General features: G+C 41.0%; 1 protein-coding gene across 1 annotated transcript; it reads right to left on the bottom strand.

Annotated features, from left to right (window-relative positions):
- Window positions 1–2,870: 2,870 nt before the first annotated feature.
- MPC1 (mitochondrial pyruvate carrier 1) lies at window positions 2,871–14,191 on the bottom strand. Its single transcript, XM_089530040.1, has 5 exons — window positions 14,049–14,191; window positions 9,039–9,042; window positions 6,906–7,002; window positions 4,753–4,885; window positions 2,871–4,596 (listed from the first exon to the last, which is right to left on the bottom strand). Exons 1-5 carry the CDS (start codon window positions 14,117–14,119, stop codon window positions 4,578–4,580), a joined length of 324 nt encoding a protein of 107 aa, XP_089386166.1. The 5' UTR covers window positions 14,120–14,191; the 3' UTR covers window positions 2,871–4,577.
- Window positions 14,192–18,304: the final 4,113 nt, after the last annotated feature.

Below are 18,304 nucleotides of genomic sequence, written 5' to 3'. Positions count from 1 at the left end.
TGTCATCTGCAAATTTGATAAGTGTGCTCCCAATTCTGTCATCCAGGTCATTGACTTACTACTCTTAGATAGCCATATCCTGTACATTAATCTCTTTTGCAGCGTTTTAAAAAAGCTAATCAATGACAATGATTTTCAGATGTGACCAAGTAATTTGAATTCATTTTCTAAACTGAACTTCTACCAATTGAACTTTTCCATGCTGAGACACAAAATACTTTGTATGATACAGAGGCACTTGCTGATGCTACTACCTTCATCACCTAACTTATTCTGTTGTCATAAAGGCCTAAATCTAATCATTATGTTCCACTGATACAACACAGTTGTCCCCCTCCCTGCTGCAGCCCTTCCGCTATCATCAAAATCTGCTCCAGAAGACTAGGAAACCTCCAACAGACTTTTTGGGTGGCACAGAAGTCTGTAGGAGAAGACAAAGGATATTACATTTAAATCAAAGAAAAGATCAGTCAGTACCTCTCCATTATTACATGTTGAAAATCTGTAGCAAGGAAGTATGAAGAAAAATAAAGCTTAAATTTCCTTTATACCTTTTGATTTGAGTGGGACTAATATCACCTGTTCCTTGAGAAGCCAGATCTGGCCACAGTGGTACTTACCTTGGTTACATCCCATTTGGACTACTGTAATGGGCTCTACATGGGGCTGCCTTTGAAAAGTGTTCAGAAAATTCAGCTGGTTCAAAGAGCTGTTGCCAGGCTGTTAACAGGGGCAGATTACAGAGACCATACAAGGCCCCTGTTGAAACAGCTTCATTGGCTGCCAGTTTGTTCCCGGGCACAATTCAAGGTGCTGGTTATTACCTATGGAGCCATTCATGGCTCAGGTCCACACTATTTGGCAGACTGTTTATCATGGTATGAACTGGCCCGGACTCCGAGATCCTCTGAGAAGCCCTTCTCTCCATCCCAACACCATCACAAACACGTTTGGTGGGGACACGAGAGAGGGCCTTCTCGGTGGCTGCCCCTAGACTCTGGAACTCCCTGCCCAGGGAGATCAGAATAGCTCCCTCCTTGATGGCCTTCTGCCAGCAGGTGAAGGCCTACCTCTTCACACAGGCGTTTAAGGAACTGGTATAAGAATAGGTTGGGATGTTGGACCATTTTAAAAATTTGATACAGTTATTTCTCTATATTTATCTTTTTAAAATATGTTTTATTCTTTTAATAACTATCGGTTTTAATGCCATAATTCCTTTTTAATGTACTTTTAAAATGTTTTTAATTGTACTGTTTTTAATGCTGTGAAGCTGCTCTGAGTCCTAGTCCTGGGAAAAGAGTGGGATACAAATAATAATAACAACAACAACAACAATATAGCCTTCCAGATATTGGACTGCAACTTCCAGCATTCTTCACTACTGGAAATGCTGATCAGGACAGCTGAGCTTTGCAGTCCAACATGTAGGGAGCTATATGATTCATTATGTTTATAAGAAATAACAACAAAAAGGACCAATAATACAATGAGAAAATATGGCGGGATACATACCTCCATTTTGTAGTGTGGCGGTGGTGGCAGTAGGGTTAGGGAGCGCGCACCATTCACACGCTCCCTAAACCTAGTACGTACTAGGCTAACCCTAGTACGTACTGGGAGCGAAAAATGGTGGTGCCATTCTGACGTGGCGGACGCCTAGTGTCCACACATCCCGGCACGCTTGTGACGCCGCAAGTGCACCGCAAGAAGAACTTGCTTTTTGTGGGTTCTTTTTGTTCCGCGATGGAGCTGGGCAGTTTGGCCGCTGCGGCTCCCTTGCGGAGCAAACCAGGGCGGCGGGAGACCACCCTTTTTGGGCAGTCTGTATCTCGCCAATGACACTTTTCTTTTTAAGGAAAAAAAGGCCTAAGATTTCCAATGAGTGTAATCTCCTCCTCCTTTTCTTCACCACTGTCACCCCCATCTTAATTTAGCTCTTATTTTCTATGACATTCCCTAGGGTGGTATCTATACAAGTTAAAAATATATCTGCTGACACAATAAGGAGTATCTTTTGAAAACTATGCAAAATGAACCAGCAGCAATGTTTGAAATGCCAGTGTGCAGATTCAACAATGTGTTACTAGAGCATGCAGGTACTCAAGTTAATATACTGGTGTATATTAACTATTACATGAGCAATATCAAAACTAGGGAAATAAATTGCCATTACAGCAATTAACTGTAGGATACCAATTAGAAATTCTGCATTGCTTCAGAGTCTTCTATTAATATCTATTAAAGCACTAAGGCCATCTATTGTATAATACTGTAAAATCCTAAAATAATGTTTATACCTTGAAGTAAAGACCAATTATAAATATACAGCACATACATTTACACAGAAAACTAATTTCAGAAATACAACTACAGTACAGTTGTTCCTTATCCAAGGATTCTGCATCCATGGATTCAAGCATCGATGGCTTGAAAATAAATATATTTTTTTAAATTCCAAAAAGCAAACATCGATTTTGCCATTTTTTAAAATAAGGAACATCACTGTACTAAGCCATTGATTATAATGGGACTTGAGCATCCATGGATTTTGGTATCCATAGGGAACCCCAGCAGATATCAAGGGCCCACTGAAACATCTTTGCAAAATCCTCTGACTGGAATAAGAAATCTGAAATTTTGATTTGTAAGAATGGCATTTTTAGAGAGGAAGACATTTTTGTCCTCATGACAGCAGAATAAGAATTACACTATGAAGGAGTAAATTACATTTCAGAGAATCAGAATTTAATCATTACCAGTAGCTACACTTTTTGCAGCTTCCTGCCCGCATCCATCTATTTTTTACATTATTACACCAAACAGACCAACAGAACCCACCTCCACATCAATAAATTAGTAGAGAGAAGGAGAATACACCTCTGTATTTTATTCAATATATTATTAGTCTGAGATTATTACAGCTGAAATTGGCCTCATACTTGCCAGGTCCTATCCTTCATAGAGTTTTCCATTTATTTTAATGATCTTTTTACAATCCACTAATGCAAGTTACGTAGCATTTTTATTAATATTGTTGAAAATGGTCATTACAAAATTCCCTCAAAACAGTCTTATTGCCATTAGTTTGATTAAAATATTCATATCATAACTTCTCCCAACAGGAAAGCTTACTGCCCCAAAGTTGTTGCATTAAAAATAAAATCATCAGATATAGGTCCCAAACACACTGCAGAAATAATCCAAACCACATTAACTGCCCTGGCTCAGTGCTAGGGAATCCTGGGAATTGTAGTTTATTGTGGCACCAGAGCTCTCTGACGGAGAAGGCTAAATGTCTCCCAAAACTACAGCTCCCAGAATTCCCTAGCACTGAGCCAAGGCAGTTAAAGTGGCCTCAAACTGGATTATTTCTGCAGTGTGTTTTAGACCCTACTCTTGTATATGGTATGTTACAATGCTGATCTATCACAAGTAGGTAAGGAGAAAATGTTTAAATAGTTGACTTTAGAACTGTCCAGTTAAATAAACAGCATCCTTCAGATATATCTGCCCAAATACCTTAATTTATGTCTGAGTACTTTTGTGTACAGTAAAATCTTACAAAAAATCCCTAGAAACATCTTCAAGAGACAAATAATGTGAAATTTGCAGACTGACATGAATGTAATATCCACAACATTTAGTGTTTGTAACAAATGGGACAGTTCAGCAGAACTGTCAAAAATGACACAGTGTATGCTAAGTGCAATACAGAGCTGCAGTCCCTCTGCTACAGGACACCCAACAGCTGTGCAACATTTCCTCAGTACCTGTATGCAAACAGTCCTGTGCACCTAGGTTCAAATGGTGTGGTTGTTAATCTATACAAGAAACTGACTGGTATTTCAGACCAAAATATCAGAATTTAGAAAAGTAGACTCTGCACAAATATCATGACTGAGTACAGCCATATGGTAGGCTTGTGGAAGGACAAGCGTTAACTTGAACCAGCCTACCTATCATTATGAATGTTCATTGCCCTTTTCACTTTATTTCATGGGGGTGGGGGGAAGTGAACGTTTAGCAAGAGTTAAAGACTTGAATGTGTAGGTAAGCAAACAGAAATCAACAGTCTGAGAGCAGTTAGTACATACCCGCTTTCAGTCAGCACAAAAGTGCTGATGTGAAGGACTGATGTACAATTTAATTAGAAAAACCATTCAGAAATGGTCGTCCCTAAATGCAAGCATTATTTTACAGTAATTCCAATGCATTTAAGGAGGCAGAACCAGAATTCTCAAGTACATTTGTGCGTATAACTGCCAAATACCCACTGTTAAAACTAAGCAGTTTTTCTCATTCAGAATAAGTTGTGTGTATATAACTTGAAACATTTCATAAATATAAAAATGCAGTACTTGTAAGGCAGCAAACTCATATAATGTTTTGAACTGCTGTGCAACACTTTTTAAAAGCTAAGTTACAAAACATAATAGATAGAGAACATTGAATATTGGCATGAATATTTTCATGAGATGTGATGTAAAATCAGACACAGCAACTGTGGATGGCAAAGACCTTCCTTGGATGTAATTAGAAGAGGAGCACCTTTTCCATTTTCCCTTGTTAAATGATCAGTTCTTTTTTCCCATGCTGTCAAAACGAGAGAAAGACAAGAAGATACAGTGAAATTCTCCAACTAACCAGGAGTTAGAGTTCAAATGTTAAGAACAAAATAATAATAATAAGATGAAAGGCAATTTAATTTGTCTCCTTTAATTGTAATGTCACATTTTAAAGTTTACCTACTTGTATTTAATCAATCGTCCTCCTTGAATAAGTTGTGCGATCTCATTAGTAAAGTGACAGGCAAACAGCAACCAGTTCCTGGGCTGCACCTTATATGCAAACCTCATGAAGGTCAATGAGTAGCAGCAAAGTGCTGTAAAAGCAATATTAACCAGATTTAGGGCATTCAAGAACTAAAACTGTGCTGTTTTATTACATTCTAAACCAATGTTTAGTTTATTACTCTGAAGTACTGCATATACTCATGTATCAGTCTAGAAATTTTAGTTTAAAAATTCACCCAAAAAACCTGAATCGACTTATCCATGAGTCAATTCAAGAATTGTACTATAACTTCAATAAAAAAGGAGCCATCCCTTGGTGAAAGGCAAGAGTGCAATCTGTCACTGGAAGCACCAATCCCCTCTATTCTCTCAACCATGTAGTCTTTAGAATAAACATAAATAGTTATTCCTGTGGGAATTTTGTAATTTCTTTAGCATTGTTTTCCTTTGCTTCATCATTTAGATCCTTTGCTATATGCCTCTATGTTTTGCCCTCGACTTATCCACAGGTCATAACAAAATTCATATTTTGGCCCTAAAACCTGCCCTCGACTTATACATGAGGTTGACTTATAGTCGACCATACTTAATATGGATACCAGCCGTGAAAGCCTTTGACTTCACATTAACCATACTTATTTTGCTATTTTACTTTATAAAGATAATAATCACCGTCACCGGGAACTGCAATAAAATATCACATTTTATCTTCATATCCTAGCAGGAGTATACCTCTTCAGGATTCCAGCCAGCCAGTCATACCTTCCTCCAATATGGTACAACTTTTAAGAAGTTCAAGCAAAGTATTCTGTTTCACACTCTCAATTTTTGCCCCAAATAACACTCAACATTTAATTACTATGGAGCTTTGTTCAGTCCTCATTGGGTGCTGGAATTCATGACCTGAGGAGCATTATAGATGGGTTTATATTGTTATGGCTAACTGAAGAAGTAAGATGTAGATTTGCTGTTTAGCATATTAAGTTCATGCCACCTGTTTATTCACAATTTCAACATATATGTCAGCTATATCTCTTGCCTAGTGCGTTTACTCATCAAATGAAAGAAGAATGCATCATTCCAGCATTAAAAAATACATTATAAATATAACAAAGTCTTATGCATCTCCGCCATAAATGCAATGAAGTATTACAGTAATCACTCTTTAGGTTTTTATGGCTATTGAATACAAATAAAATTGTCCCCTAGAAATAGAAAAGATGGGAATTTACAGTGTCTGTACTGCAGACACTACTTGGCATGAACAGTCATGTGTAAACCCAGGGTTACTTTCAAATGTGTTGATGCACTTTACATAGATCACATAACAGGACCCAACATTTTTAGCTGACTGAGACTACTGCATCTCCATCCAACATAACAGAGTTAGGGACAGGAGCTGAGAGTCAGCTAGATTATTATTATTATTATTATTATTAATATTCTGCTTTTTCTCGAAAGAATCAAAGTGTTACAGGAGATAAGATACTTTAGGATTTCACAACCTCAGTCCATTTTCCCCTCTTTGTACATTTTTGGGGGAACAATTTTAGCTTCTCCCCATTCCCAATAGGAGCACCAGACAGCCCACAAAATCTTTGAGATTTTATGTACAGCGTTGTGTAAATTTACAGCGCTATAAAAATAAAGTTTAATAATAGTAATAATAATAATAATAATAATAATAATAATAATAATAATAATAATAAAGGGCCCCTTTAACATTACCACAAAACTATGAAAAGGATAGTATGCAACAATGGCCCTCCTCACATGCCATTTTTGTATAAATTAATCTGTAAAACCATGGGTTTGGTGGTGTGGAGAAGCATCATTCTTAGAGTGAATGGCACATTATGAGGGAAGCCTTAACTCTGTCCTCCCCATGAATTAGACAGAATGAATATAAATGTCTGTCTGGTGGTGTATGACAGTATGGTATGTGACCCCTGATTGCCACATTATTATGTGACCCTTTTGGTGGAAAAAGAATTTCCAACCTGTTGTATATGGCCATTTCAACACAGGAAATTTTGGCACGATTAAATGTAGCATATATGTATACATTTGATCTTTCTCTAAGAACAGTTCAATTTATCTCAAACTTGCCAAATGTCATTCGGCCACTGATGATCTCTGGTGATTTCTTCATATCATTGATAGCAGCAATAGGCAATCCCCAGTTAGCTACTGGCCCCCAGAAGTGCTGTAATGGAAAGATCACAGAAGTGAGGAACCTTATTGCCCTGTTGATTCTTATTTTTAGACCAGGATTTCTAGGAGTAAAACTAACTTAAGCCATGTTGCATCTTGAGTTTTATTATTAGGTAACCAAATACAGGCTATAGCCAAAAGACAAATAAAAATAATATGAAAACAAACAATACAATAAAAGGTAGTATCATAAGGTTTAAAAATTATTTTAAAATACCAAAATACAATATAAAAATACAAAACCTTCAAATATATTTAGGCAGTCCAAATTTCTTATAAGAAACCTTTTTATCATCTCTGTTATTCTCAGTTCTGTGTTGGTTTGCTTTTACTGTACTGCAAATCTAGAGATGTTAATCAGGTCTGACGTAATTGAACTAGACAGAAGTACTGTATGATCAGCCCTCAGTATCCGCAGACTTGCCATCCACAGATTCAAACATCCGCAGACAGCAAGCCTGTGTTGTCCCCAATGGCGGCATGTGCACATGGCCACACTGCCATTAGGAACAGCTCCTGTTGTCCCCAGTGGCCACCATTAAGTCCCGTTGTCCCTAATGGTGGTCCTGTGGCATGCACATGCCGTCACTGGGGACAACAGGGGCCTCCCTAATGGTGGCATGGCTATGTGCATGCACTGCCACTGAAGTCCTGTTATCCCTTCACTGGGGACAATGGAATGTGAGCATCCATGGATTTTGGTATCGGCAGGGTGTGTGTCTGTAATGGATCCCTTGCGAATACCGAGAGCCGAAAGTATGTAACTTTCCCCCTATCATTAAGGTTAATAAAGGCTCTAAACATCTTACCAAGTATTTATCCCTTGGAATTTCTTGTAACTTACTATTTTAACTCAGTAATTAACAATTACTATTTAACTCCATCATTACAGTATCCTCAACCATTTGGTTTTAATAAATACACAGCTGTTGTTATCTGGCAGTATTCTTATATCTGTCTTCAATAAATGTAGTCATTATAGTCTGAAAATACAAGGCGATAAATAACTTATTCTGCACTCCCTTCATTAATCTTGAACAGATTTAAAAGCAAAAGGACTTTTTTTTTAATGCATAAGCCACACAACTCCTTCAAAAACAAAAACTAAACAAATATGGAGATGACAAATGTGGAGAGATCCCTCAATATTTTTGGAGCTAAGTATGTGATGTGCAAAGGAAATTCATGTTTCTATGAATTGGGCCAGGAGTGGGCAACTATGGAAGGCAAAAAGGCCAAATTAGCCCCCCAAGAGAGCTTGTAGGGCAGCACCCCCTTACAGACTATCACACAACAAAAACTACCACTGCCAAATGCTTTTTAGAAGACTTGGGGGCATTCTCACCATGCTGAAGGGCCTTCCTGGGCCATTTTAGAACCAGGGGAGTTCTTTTTAAAATTAGAAGTCACTTCTTGTTTCAAAAAAGGTCTCTCTGGCCCAGGACTCCCAAACTGTGGTGGAAATGCCCCTTGCATCCCCTAGAAGGTATTATTGGCCCACACATTTTTTGAAGCATTTTGCAATTTATTTGGTCCCAGGGAGGGCCAAGGGGCTTCCAACATGGTAGAAATGCTTTCCATACCCACTAGAAGTTATTTTTGGACTGGGGGGGGGGGACACATGTAGCCCACTGGTCACACTTTGCTCGCACCTGAATTAGACAAAGCTTTACTACTGTTCTTTTTAAATTAGAAATTTAGCATTTTCAGATTTGTTTGAATAATGGGATGTAAAAATAGTAAGTGCCAAACAGCTGCAAGGTTTTCTCTCTCACACAAAACAATGGCTAAGAAGCAGGTATGCCCATACATTTCTCAAATGATAATTGTGGAAGTCTCCCAAGATACCTGGTAGATAGATATAAGGGGGTAAGTATGTTGTAACTGGAGTGGAAAAATGAACATTTTATTCAACTTGTTTCTGGGGAAGAGCGGCACCCAGCTTCAGTGGATTTTAGGATCAATTCATAACTATGCAAGAACACAATCATTACATGCAGCTAAAAGAAAGAAGAGACAGTGCCTTACCGTACTATTATGAGAAGTCATAACAATTCACCATGTAAGGGAACACATGAAAGAAAGCAAGAAAAAGAGTAATTTGCCTTCATGAAATAAAATATAGTGGGTATATTAGTAATGCAAGATACTTTTCTTAATAAACAAGTCAAAAGTACTTTAGTCTGCTAATTCAGCAAACAATTGCTAAAATGAGTTTATTTTTAAACTGAAAGGAAGCTATTTCAGCCAGTTATAATCTGTTCAGATCCAATGTCAGACAGCAATTCAGTCTCGTTGAAATCATTTTTAAATCCACATATTGATAGCAATAAATGGTTTCCCATTCCTAGACTCAGGAGAGAAGCAGTACTTTCTTCTGACAATTAAAATATGCCCTTCATAATTCCTCAAACAAATAACAATGACATAGGTCACATTAAGGTCAATGATGCACCCTTCTAGATGCAAAGCTGGCTGTCCAGTTGCCACGTTCCCGCATCGATCAGGGGCCGACTGAGACTGGTGTGGCCAGAGGCCTCTCCAAAGTGCCGGTCTGCTTCACCTGTAAAGTTACTGGAAATGAATGTTAAGAAGCCTCGGGGGCAGTGGTCTGCCCCCTTTTCTCTTAGGTGGCAACCCTAGCACCTCCCAACACATATTTTTTGATATTAGGTCTACTATTTGTGCAGCAGCCACCCAGTCAGCGACATCTATTTCAGCCGCACCTAGTTTGCCACTGCCTCCTCTTCTGCCTCAGCCTCTCATGAATACAACACAAGCAGCAGCAGTGATGGTAGGGGTCCAGACCTGCTCATCCATTTTGCCTGCACCAGCCTTACAGGACAAAGAAGGCGAGCTGGCCGGCTGCACGAGTTGCTACGCCCAAGGTGACTGAGTGCAAAAAGGGAGAGTGACCAAGCATCTGGTCAAGAAGCAACCAAGGATCTGGTTGAGCAGTGACCAAGAAGCCTTTCGCCTGTGCTAGACTGCCTCAAGGCTGGCTCAGGCAAGAGATTTCTCAGTCACTGCTTGACTTGGTGCTCACTGCTTGACAGTCACTGCTCCTTTTGCACTTCGTTAAGGTAAAGGCTGGTATGGGTGAGGGACTCCTTGGTCACAGCTTGACCAGCTGCTCAGTTATTGCTCCCAAGTTGACCAGGTACAAAGGGAGAAGCTTCACCCTCGTGAGGAAGAACTCTCAATCCTTCTTCACCGGGTCACAGAGGAATGCAGCCAGCTTCAAACTTTTCTCCCTAGTGAGGAAGAATTCTCAATTCAAGAGAGGATCAAGAAGAATCAACCCCAGAGCCATGCCTTCCCCACAAAGCTTCACATCATTCCCTCTCTGCTGATACAAGCATTGTTTCTTCTGCTATCTCTTCTGTTGGACTGATTGACAAAAGAAAGCAGCAGCGCAGCTCCAAACTTCCAGCCAAAGCCCAGCAAAACTCATAAAGCTTAAAGCAGGGTCCCAAATGAGAAACCTCCTTTTTTCCACTGCATCTCCCCACCATGTGCTTTAATTCCTCATCCCCACCATGGTCCCAAAGGCCACTAGTCCTCCTTATCTTTCTTGTGCACCAATAGTTCGACTGAAGGCTCCCCTGCCATCTCCTTCTCCCTCACCACCCCCTACTGCTCTTTTCCCCCCCCTCACTGTCTCCCCCAATCTTTCCACCACCCCCAGGGGACATACTGCCCACTATGGAAGTCATTGCCTTAAGAGTTTCTTACCTATACACACAGATATCTCACTGCAGTCCTTTTACTATTAAATTTTCAGTATTTGTAGATAGTGAAATGGCTTATTTGCTGTTATGAGACTGAAAGGAGAACTAATCAGGAAGTTGAGGAAAAAGTAAGACCAGCTCATGCCAAAGACAGTCCAGTTGCAGGGGGGGAAGCTGTAATGTCAGAAGAACAGAAGAAGAGTCTGCCAAAGGTATGGGGCTGGATCTCTAAAAGGTCAAGAGAAACTGTTCATAAAAAAAGGGCTTTTCTGGCTACACACACACACACACACACACACACACGGAGAGAGGATCCCTAAAAGTTGCTTCTGATGCTTAAGGAATTCTTTAGAATAGCATACAGGGAGACTGGACAGGAGGTCTGTGGCAGGGCAAGGAAATCACATTACCTGATGAGGTCTTGCAGAGGTATAGTTATTTTTCCACTCATGCAAGGCATTTCTGAATCCGAACACAAAACTACAGCCAATGCGGCCACAAATGCATGGGGATGAAGAGAGGTAAACAATATTGTGAGAAACCTCCGACATCAGTTCCAACCATTAACTATATCTTACACTTTAAGATGCTGAAGCTTACTGATGGATAATCCTGCATCAGAGACTCCAAAAGATGAAAAAATAGTTGCATACACATCAGTGCCTGAAGTAAAATGCTATCAGACCTGCTAGGAAGTAGCTTAGTTACAAAAGGTACAAATAATGTTGTAGAAAGAAAAAATAAGTCAGTTAAATACTACCATGAAATAATTCAAGCTAGCCTAAGTAAAATAGAACTAGTGTCTTCTGTGAAATAAACATTTCTGTCTTCTTGATTTATCAGATCTTTGTTTTAAACAGGTATTTTTCAAATGACTGGAAAAGATGTCTGTAGTACAAGCTGATTTTGTCTTCTGCAACATAAGGTGGCTTGAGTAAAAAGACCTGGTGTCACTATCAAGTTCTTTTCAACAACAACATGTTTAACCATGCATGAACCCAACTGTATCATAGTTAAAAGAAATATTCACTAACAACAATTAGGCAATAAAGTATTACAATCTTCAATTAGATATATTTCTCTTTTATGGAATAAGCCATAAACTTGGGACATTCTTAATCCTAAACAGGTATTCTGAACTCTACTCCACTTCATGTGGCATTTTGTAGGTATTAATCTCTTTCTTCTGTGAAAAAAACAAAAACATTCCTACCAGTCATGCAAGTACTGCAAGATTTCTTCACCATTCAGACTTGCTCAGTTTGCTTGAGCAATGTGTATCTTTATGCACTTCAAATAGGGTAGCAAGAGGCAGAAGAGGACAGGGTATGAGGGAGTTACATTTGCTGATATTCCCACTTCTACACAACTATTAAATCTGTAGGAGTTGCATGCTTTCTTGCATCTGGCTACCGTTACTCATAAGCCCATTTACAAAAATCTACCAGCTGCAGAAAGGTCGTCTATGGAAATGGGCACATTTTTCTGGAGGTGGCTTTTATTGTTTTTCAGATCACTCAAGATTTAAGAGAGAAGACCCTTGTCTTTTAAAAAGAAAACAGGATTTCTTAACTCTTTAAAAATGTTGAACAACCCAGTTGAACATTTGCAGAAAACAAAGAATATCCTACTCCCAAAGAAAAGAAGCCCAGTCTTATGTCACTCATTAGTGTATGATGTTGCACCTTACTGATTCACCAATACATTCCGCTAAAGTGGGAGCTGAGCTGATTTCTGCATCTTCAGCATTATCAACACAGCATGAGCATTTAATCCATTTACATTTTGTTTGGGATAGGAAACGAAATTTCAGACAGTGTTTGTCACTCAGCCCACAGGACTGTTTTTGAAATTTTTAAGTAAATGGAAACAAAATGAATCTTTGAAAAACCAAACAACAGCCTCCCCATAAATACTCAGCTTCCTTCATTCTAAAGGGGTTCAAGGGCCTTTAACTTGGGGGGGGGGTATTCTGGTCCATATTTAATTCCCATTTACTTTTCGGCACTTTAAATGTTTTTATGTAAACAATGAGGTCAGTTTTCCCCTTTATTAACAGATGGCTCATAAAAAAGCACATGTTTATATTAATGTTATTCTCCTATAGAGTAAGACTGGGAAAACTGTTTAAAGTGCAGTAACAGCAAGGGCTTGGCACAGAATCAGTGATGAACCCAGGAGACCACAGCGGAGGTCCTTTCAACTATTCTGAAGCAGATTATTTAGAAATCAAGGTCCCAAGAGTGTAGCTGTTCTTCAAATCAAGACAGGAAGGATGGGAAATGTAGTTTGGGCTTTGAAAGACTACCTCAGCATGTAAAAGATAAGGGGCCAAAAGCAGTAACATCTCTTCTGTTGTCATTTCTCAGAGCAGAAGGATGCAAAATAGGGATTTGAGGAAATGCTTCAAGGACAGGTCGAAATAATGGCAACCAGAGACGAAAACGACTTCATTGCGGTCTATCCTAGGCCTATACTGCTTCACCTGTTTTAACCTTGCAAGCTGCCTTGTGTCCCAGGGGCTGGGGAAAAGGCAGCCAATAACTACAGAGTTATTCTCATGATGTTTACACAGAAGCAAGTCCCACTCATTTCAACAGGACTTAGACCAAGTAGAGCCTGAGAACAGCATTCAGCGGGTGCAGTTTCCCTTTTGGCAACAATGAAGGTGATGAACCCGGATAACTTTCCTGTTTTGAAAACTCTGAGAGGGCCGGCATTCCTGGGTTAAACTGCCTTGTTTCTCTAGTGTAGATGGCGGTCCCCTGACTGTCCCCTTTCAGAGATGTTTTGGGCCTTCTTGGCCAATATCCTGGGATCCTGGGAGCTGAAGTGCAAAGTCTCTGAAGGACCTTGGTGCAGATGCCCTGGGAAGGCCTCTTCCTTGCATGGGATCATGGAGGGCTATTCCCACCCATGGAGGGAGAGACTTGGCATCCATCTCTCCAGCGAAGGAAAGGCCTCCAAGTCCTCTCTGCTCAGGGCTTTCAGGCTCAGGGCCCTTTCTTCTTCCCTGCTCGAACCCATCCATCTTCCTCTTTTCCTTCTGCACTCCACCTTTCCCAGCATTTTACTGCGCTTTCCAATGAGTCCTTCCTTTGTTGTCTGGCTCTTTGCTATGGAATTCTGGGAGTTGGAGTTTGTTGTGGGCCCAGAGCGGACCTCGCTCCCAGAATTCCATAGCAAAGAGCCAGCTGGTGTTAAAGCGCTGCCAAACCGGGTTATCTCTCCAGTGTGGAGGCAGCCCTAAGTGCCCACTGGCTCCCCTCCTCCCCCTCTCCTCCTCTGCCCCCATTCCCCCAATTACCTCATGAGATAGTCCCTGAAGTCCTTGCTGCGCACATAGTCCGCCGCCTTCCGGGCCAACGCCGCCGCCATGGCTGCTTCCAATGACAAACGCCTCGCCCGCCCGCCCGCTGTCACCGCCGCTTCACGACAGACCCTCCCGGCTTCTTCGCCCGCTTTACGGCAACGCCTCCGTTCCCATGGCGACGCCGCCGCCGCGCATGCGCCGTAAAGCAAAGCCGACCCGTCTCTCTCCTGCGTCGAGGTGGGCCGCGCTTCCCTCTGAGCTGCTATTGGCTGCGCGTGAGGAGGCCATTGTCTCCTATTGGTCCGCGGCCATGGCCTGGCTCTCCTCGCTCTGTGCCCTCCTCCCCCGCCCACTGGGACTGTCAAGGGCAACTCCGGGAGGGAGGGCCTGGCGGCTGCTGCTGCTGCTGCTGCCCTGCAGGGTTCATGCGGGTGGACTCCGCCTTAACAGCGGAGGGCCCCATGCTATGGATCGCGGGTCTGCAGTTTGTGGAGGCGCTAGTTTCTTTGGCAGGGAAGGCTAAACGCCTTACAAAACGGGGCGTACTAAACAGATGACAGTACTTGCCCATTGGGAATCATTGCGGATTACCTGCCCATAGTAGGGCAACATAGGAAGCATCTCCAGGCTTTCCCCATGGGCAAGTCATTCCCAATGATTCCCTATGGGGAAGTACTGTGGTATGGGAGTAAGTCAGTGGGGGTGTGTGTGATACCATGAGTTACCACACTGGGCGACGCAAACCCTAATGATGCCACTGTTAGTTGCTGTGTTATAAAAGGTCCCTGGGAGCCAGGAATGGGATTTCCCTCGTTCTAGATGCATGTGAGGATTCTGGTTTTTCACGTTTAGCTCAATCAAGCATATTGAAAATGCAAGATTGCCCCTAAATAAATGTAGTTATCGGGTGACTTTCAAAAGCTTTCGATTTCAGAACAGGAGAGTATTTTATCATGAAAAGATTATTCCTAATCTAGATAATCCTGCCTTTCCGGATGACTCTTAACCTCCTGCAGAACCGGCAATCAAGTTGAGCACCTACTATTTACTTACAGGAAGAGATAGTGGAAGGAGATTACTTTTTCAGACAGATACAAACAACACAGTTTAAAAGTCAGTTTAAAGCTTGACTCTGTATCTCTGTACCTCTTTGCAATTCCTCATTATGACCTATATGTAATACTTGCTTCTACTAAGAGCAGATTTTAAGAGAGAAGGATGCATCTTGCAGCATAGTACCTCCCAGCCCTGAAATAACTGTAGGCACAATCTTTTTACTTACGCATCATACAAATAAACCTTTAGCCTAATTTTGTTCGTTGTCACCTTTGATCCAGTTCCCTTCCAAACATACACACAAAAACTCTTTTAAGTCAATACATGGTGGATAATTAAACTGTAAGTATCCTGGATGGCTGACCTGAACAATGTAAACCTGAATGCCCTTTCCAAAATTGTTGCCATCAAAGAGAAAGTGACAGCTGCTTTAGTAGAGTTGGACTGCCAAGTTTTGAAGAATGGCTGACCAAATATTGGGAGGTACAGAGTCATACAATTGGAAGGGGCCTCAGGGCCCATAAATACTCAGTGCAAGATCTCCAGCTAAAGCATCCCCAGCAAGTAGCTGTTTAGTCTTTTTTGAAGACCTCCAGAGAAGGGGACCCCACCACTCTCTAGGCAATTGATCCTATTGCCAACTGATCTTACTGTCAAGAAGTTCCTTATTCGAGCAAAATCTGCTCTCCTGCAGTTCTAACATGGGCAATGTAACAGGTTGAAGACTGTCAGTGTCTCTCATGGCTGGGGAATAATGATTAACCATCCATTATGAAGCCAAGCCCTCCCTCCAGTCCATCTGCCTTGGTCCAGGCCTTGGAGGTAGAGAGGAACTGCTGGACCTCTTACCCTTTCCCTCCACCACTCCCTTCTCCTTCTGTGTCATGTCTTTTTAGATTGTAAGCCCGAGGGCAGGGAACCGTCTAACTAAAAAGATTGCATGTACAGCGCTGTGTAAATTTACAGCGCTTCATAAATAAAGGTTAATAATAATAATAACCTCAAGTTCCAAAGACCTGACCATCCTTTCAGTGGCTGATCAGTTCCATGGGGGACAGCAGCTAGAATCCTGTTGGTGACATACTTAAGTGCAACTCCTGTTTATGCCTGCGTATGTTTGGGAGGTGGATGCTGTGGAAGGATATATTTTGTGCTTCCTTATACATTGATTGTGTCTCATCCCTGGAATGCTTGCTGGCACAGATCCATCCTCATCCTCACTGCTCAGTTTTTGGGGTATCCCAGGCAGTTCCCACTGCCCTTTTGTACCTGAATGAGAAGGAGCAAAGTATGCTGGGGCAGTGTGCAAGGGCAGCTGAAACATGCCAGGACATACCCACCCAGCCGATCGGTAGCCAAAGAGATAGAGCTGTACCCTCAATCTGCCTTTCCAGTTGCTGACATATACCAGGGAAGAAATGGGAAAGAGGAAGAAATCTCCATGCCTCTCTTCACATGGTGGCATAGGTACTGTACATTGGAGGGGACATGAGGGGACTTGTGCTTTGCTAGCATGTTTATTGAAACTCAGCCACTGAGTTCTGATCCCCAGCTAGGATATCTGGTGATATACTGGACTCTTGGGGTGAAGATGAAGATTACTTGATTCATAGTGTATCTGACTATATTATAGTGTCTCAATATTTTTGGTTATCGGTCACCCTGTTTGTATGTAAGGACTTCTAGACAACTAGATTATTAAATCACTACAGCTCTGCTTTTTTATGGGTAATTGCATTACTGTTTGGCTCCAATATTTTGGATCATGAGTTTGCTTGATTTTTTTAGATAAACACTTTTTGGGTAGCATCTTGCTGGTTCTGAGTGCAGGCATAACTCAGTTAACAAAACCTCTGACAAAGAAGCTCCTTTTTTACAAAATCTTTTTACAGCAGCCAAACCCAGCCCCCACTTTTCTTGCCCTTTTTCTAGGTGTAAGCTTGTTTATTGTTGTTTGCAGCATTGGCATTGGAAAGATGCTGAAAGATGCTTGAGAAAGACTTTCAGTCTTAGGTTGCAGCAGCATGTTTGCACTAAACAATGCAATAATGTTCTAACTGGAGAATAGCATTCTATTCTTGGTGATCCTACTGGAGTGGTGTGTGCTTAACATACAACAGGCAAGGTAAACAGCTGCCTCCAGATTTACTTACTGATCATGTGTAAAGAGCAAAACAAAAAGAGAAGAAAGCAGATTAGCCTGCCTCATCGGCTAATACAAGTATTAGTTGAACAAGTATAGATCTGTAGGTTCTGCTACTAAAATGGAAATTAGCAGAAAAGGGGAGGCTGTTAAAAGAAAGAAAAAATTACCCAAGGATGCATTTTGGAAGAAGCTTTAAAGTGCTTTAAAAGGTTCAAAATATTTTTGTTTACTTTTGCAAGTCTTACCTGTCCTGGTTGTTTCATTTCTTATATGTACATAATGCTAGTTTTTAATAGTTGATCTGTTCTTTTATTCTGTGATGGAGGAACCTATTCCTATTCGTTCCGTGTTATTTTCTGCTTCTGGTACCAAAGTTTATGTTAAAGATGGCGAACCCAGGAACACATCTCCTTTATAAACCAAGATATACCTGTACAGGTTGAGTTTCCTTTATCTGAAATGCTTGGGACCAGAAGTGTTTGGGATTTCAGATTTTTTTGGATTTTTGGCTGTTTTGGCAGCTTGCAGTTCTCAACTCTTCATTTACAGACAAAAAAATGATAAAAGTGAATGTCCAAAACAAGATCATTCGCCTAATAGGTTGCTGCTCCCTGACACTGTTTTAACATGAAAACAAATTTCATTATTCAAAACTAGAAGTGCACTTTTTTGTTACTTCCAGCTTTTTTTATTAGATGTAAATGATTTAAACTGGTCTCAGGACCCACTGAAGTTCCCACTATTAGGCTACAGTATTTGTGTCTGTGGCTTTGCAAAGGACAGAGACAACCTGGATCCCAAGAGAAGTGACCTTACTAACACTAATGGAGTTTAAATTTTCCTGCCCTCTGCCCCCGTATGGCCTCTGAAATACCAACTGAAACTACAAACCAGCTGAACTACAACAGATACAGCATCTTAGACAAAAATGTAGGCCTGTGACTCTGACATTACCACTTTGCTTCTCTTGTATGATTTGTAAACATCTTTTGCCCGATGAAGAAGCCAGTGGAGCTTCAAAAGCTTTCATGATGTATTTCGTGCATTT

This window comes from Sceloporus occidentalis, unplaced genomic scaffold, assembly GCF_023333645.1.
Source record: "Sceloporus occidentalis isolate IW3139 unplaced genomic scaffold, rSceOcc1.0.p SCAF_6, whole genome shotgun sequence".
In the NCBI taxonomy this organism is placed as follows: Eukaryota; Metazoa; Chordata; class Lepidosauria; order Squamata; family Phrynosomatidae; genus Sceloporus; species Sceloporus occidentalis.
Note: the sequence above shows the minus strand (reverse complement) of the source record. Positions and strands in the feature narration are given on the sequence as shown.

Coding starts and splice junctions, on each gene's coding strand:
- MPC1 (XM_089530040.1), bottom strand. CDS start 14,119: ATGGCGGCGGCGTTGGCCCGGAAGGCGGCGGACTATGTGCGCAGCAAG. Junction 4,886..6,905: donor CAGTGGCCGAATGACATTTG/GCAAGTTTGAGA, acceptor TTGCTTTTACAG/CACTTTGCTGCTACTCATTG.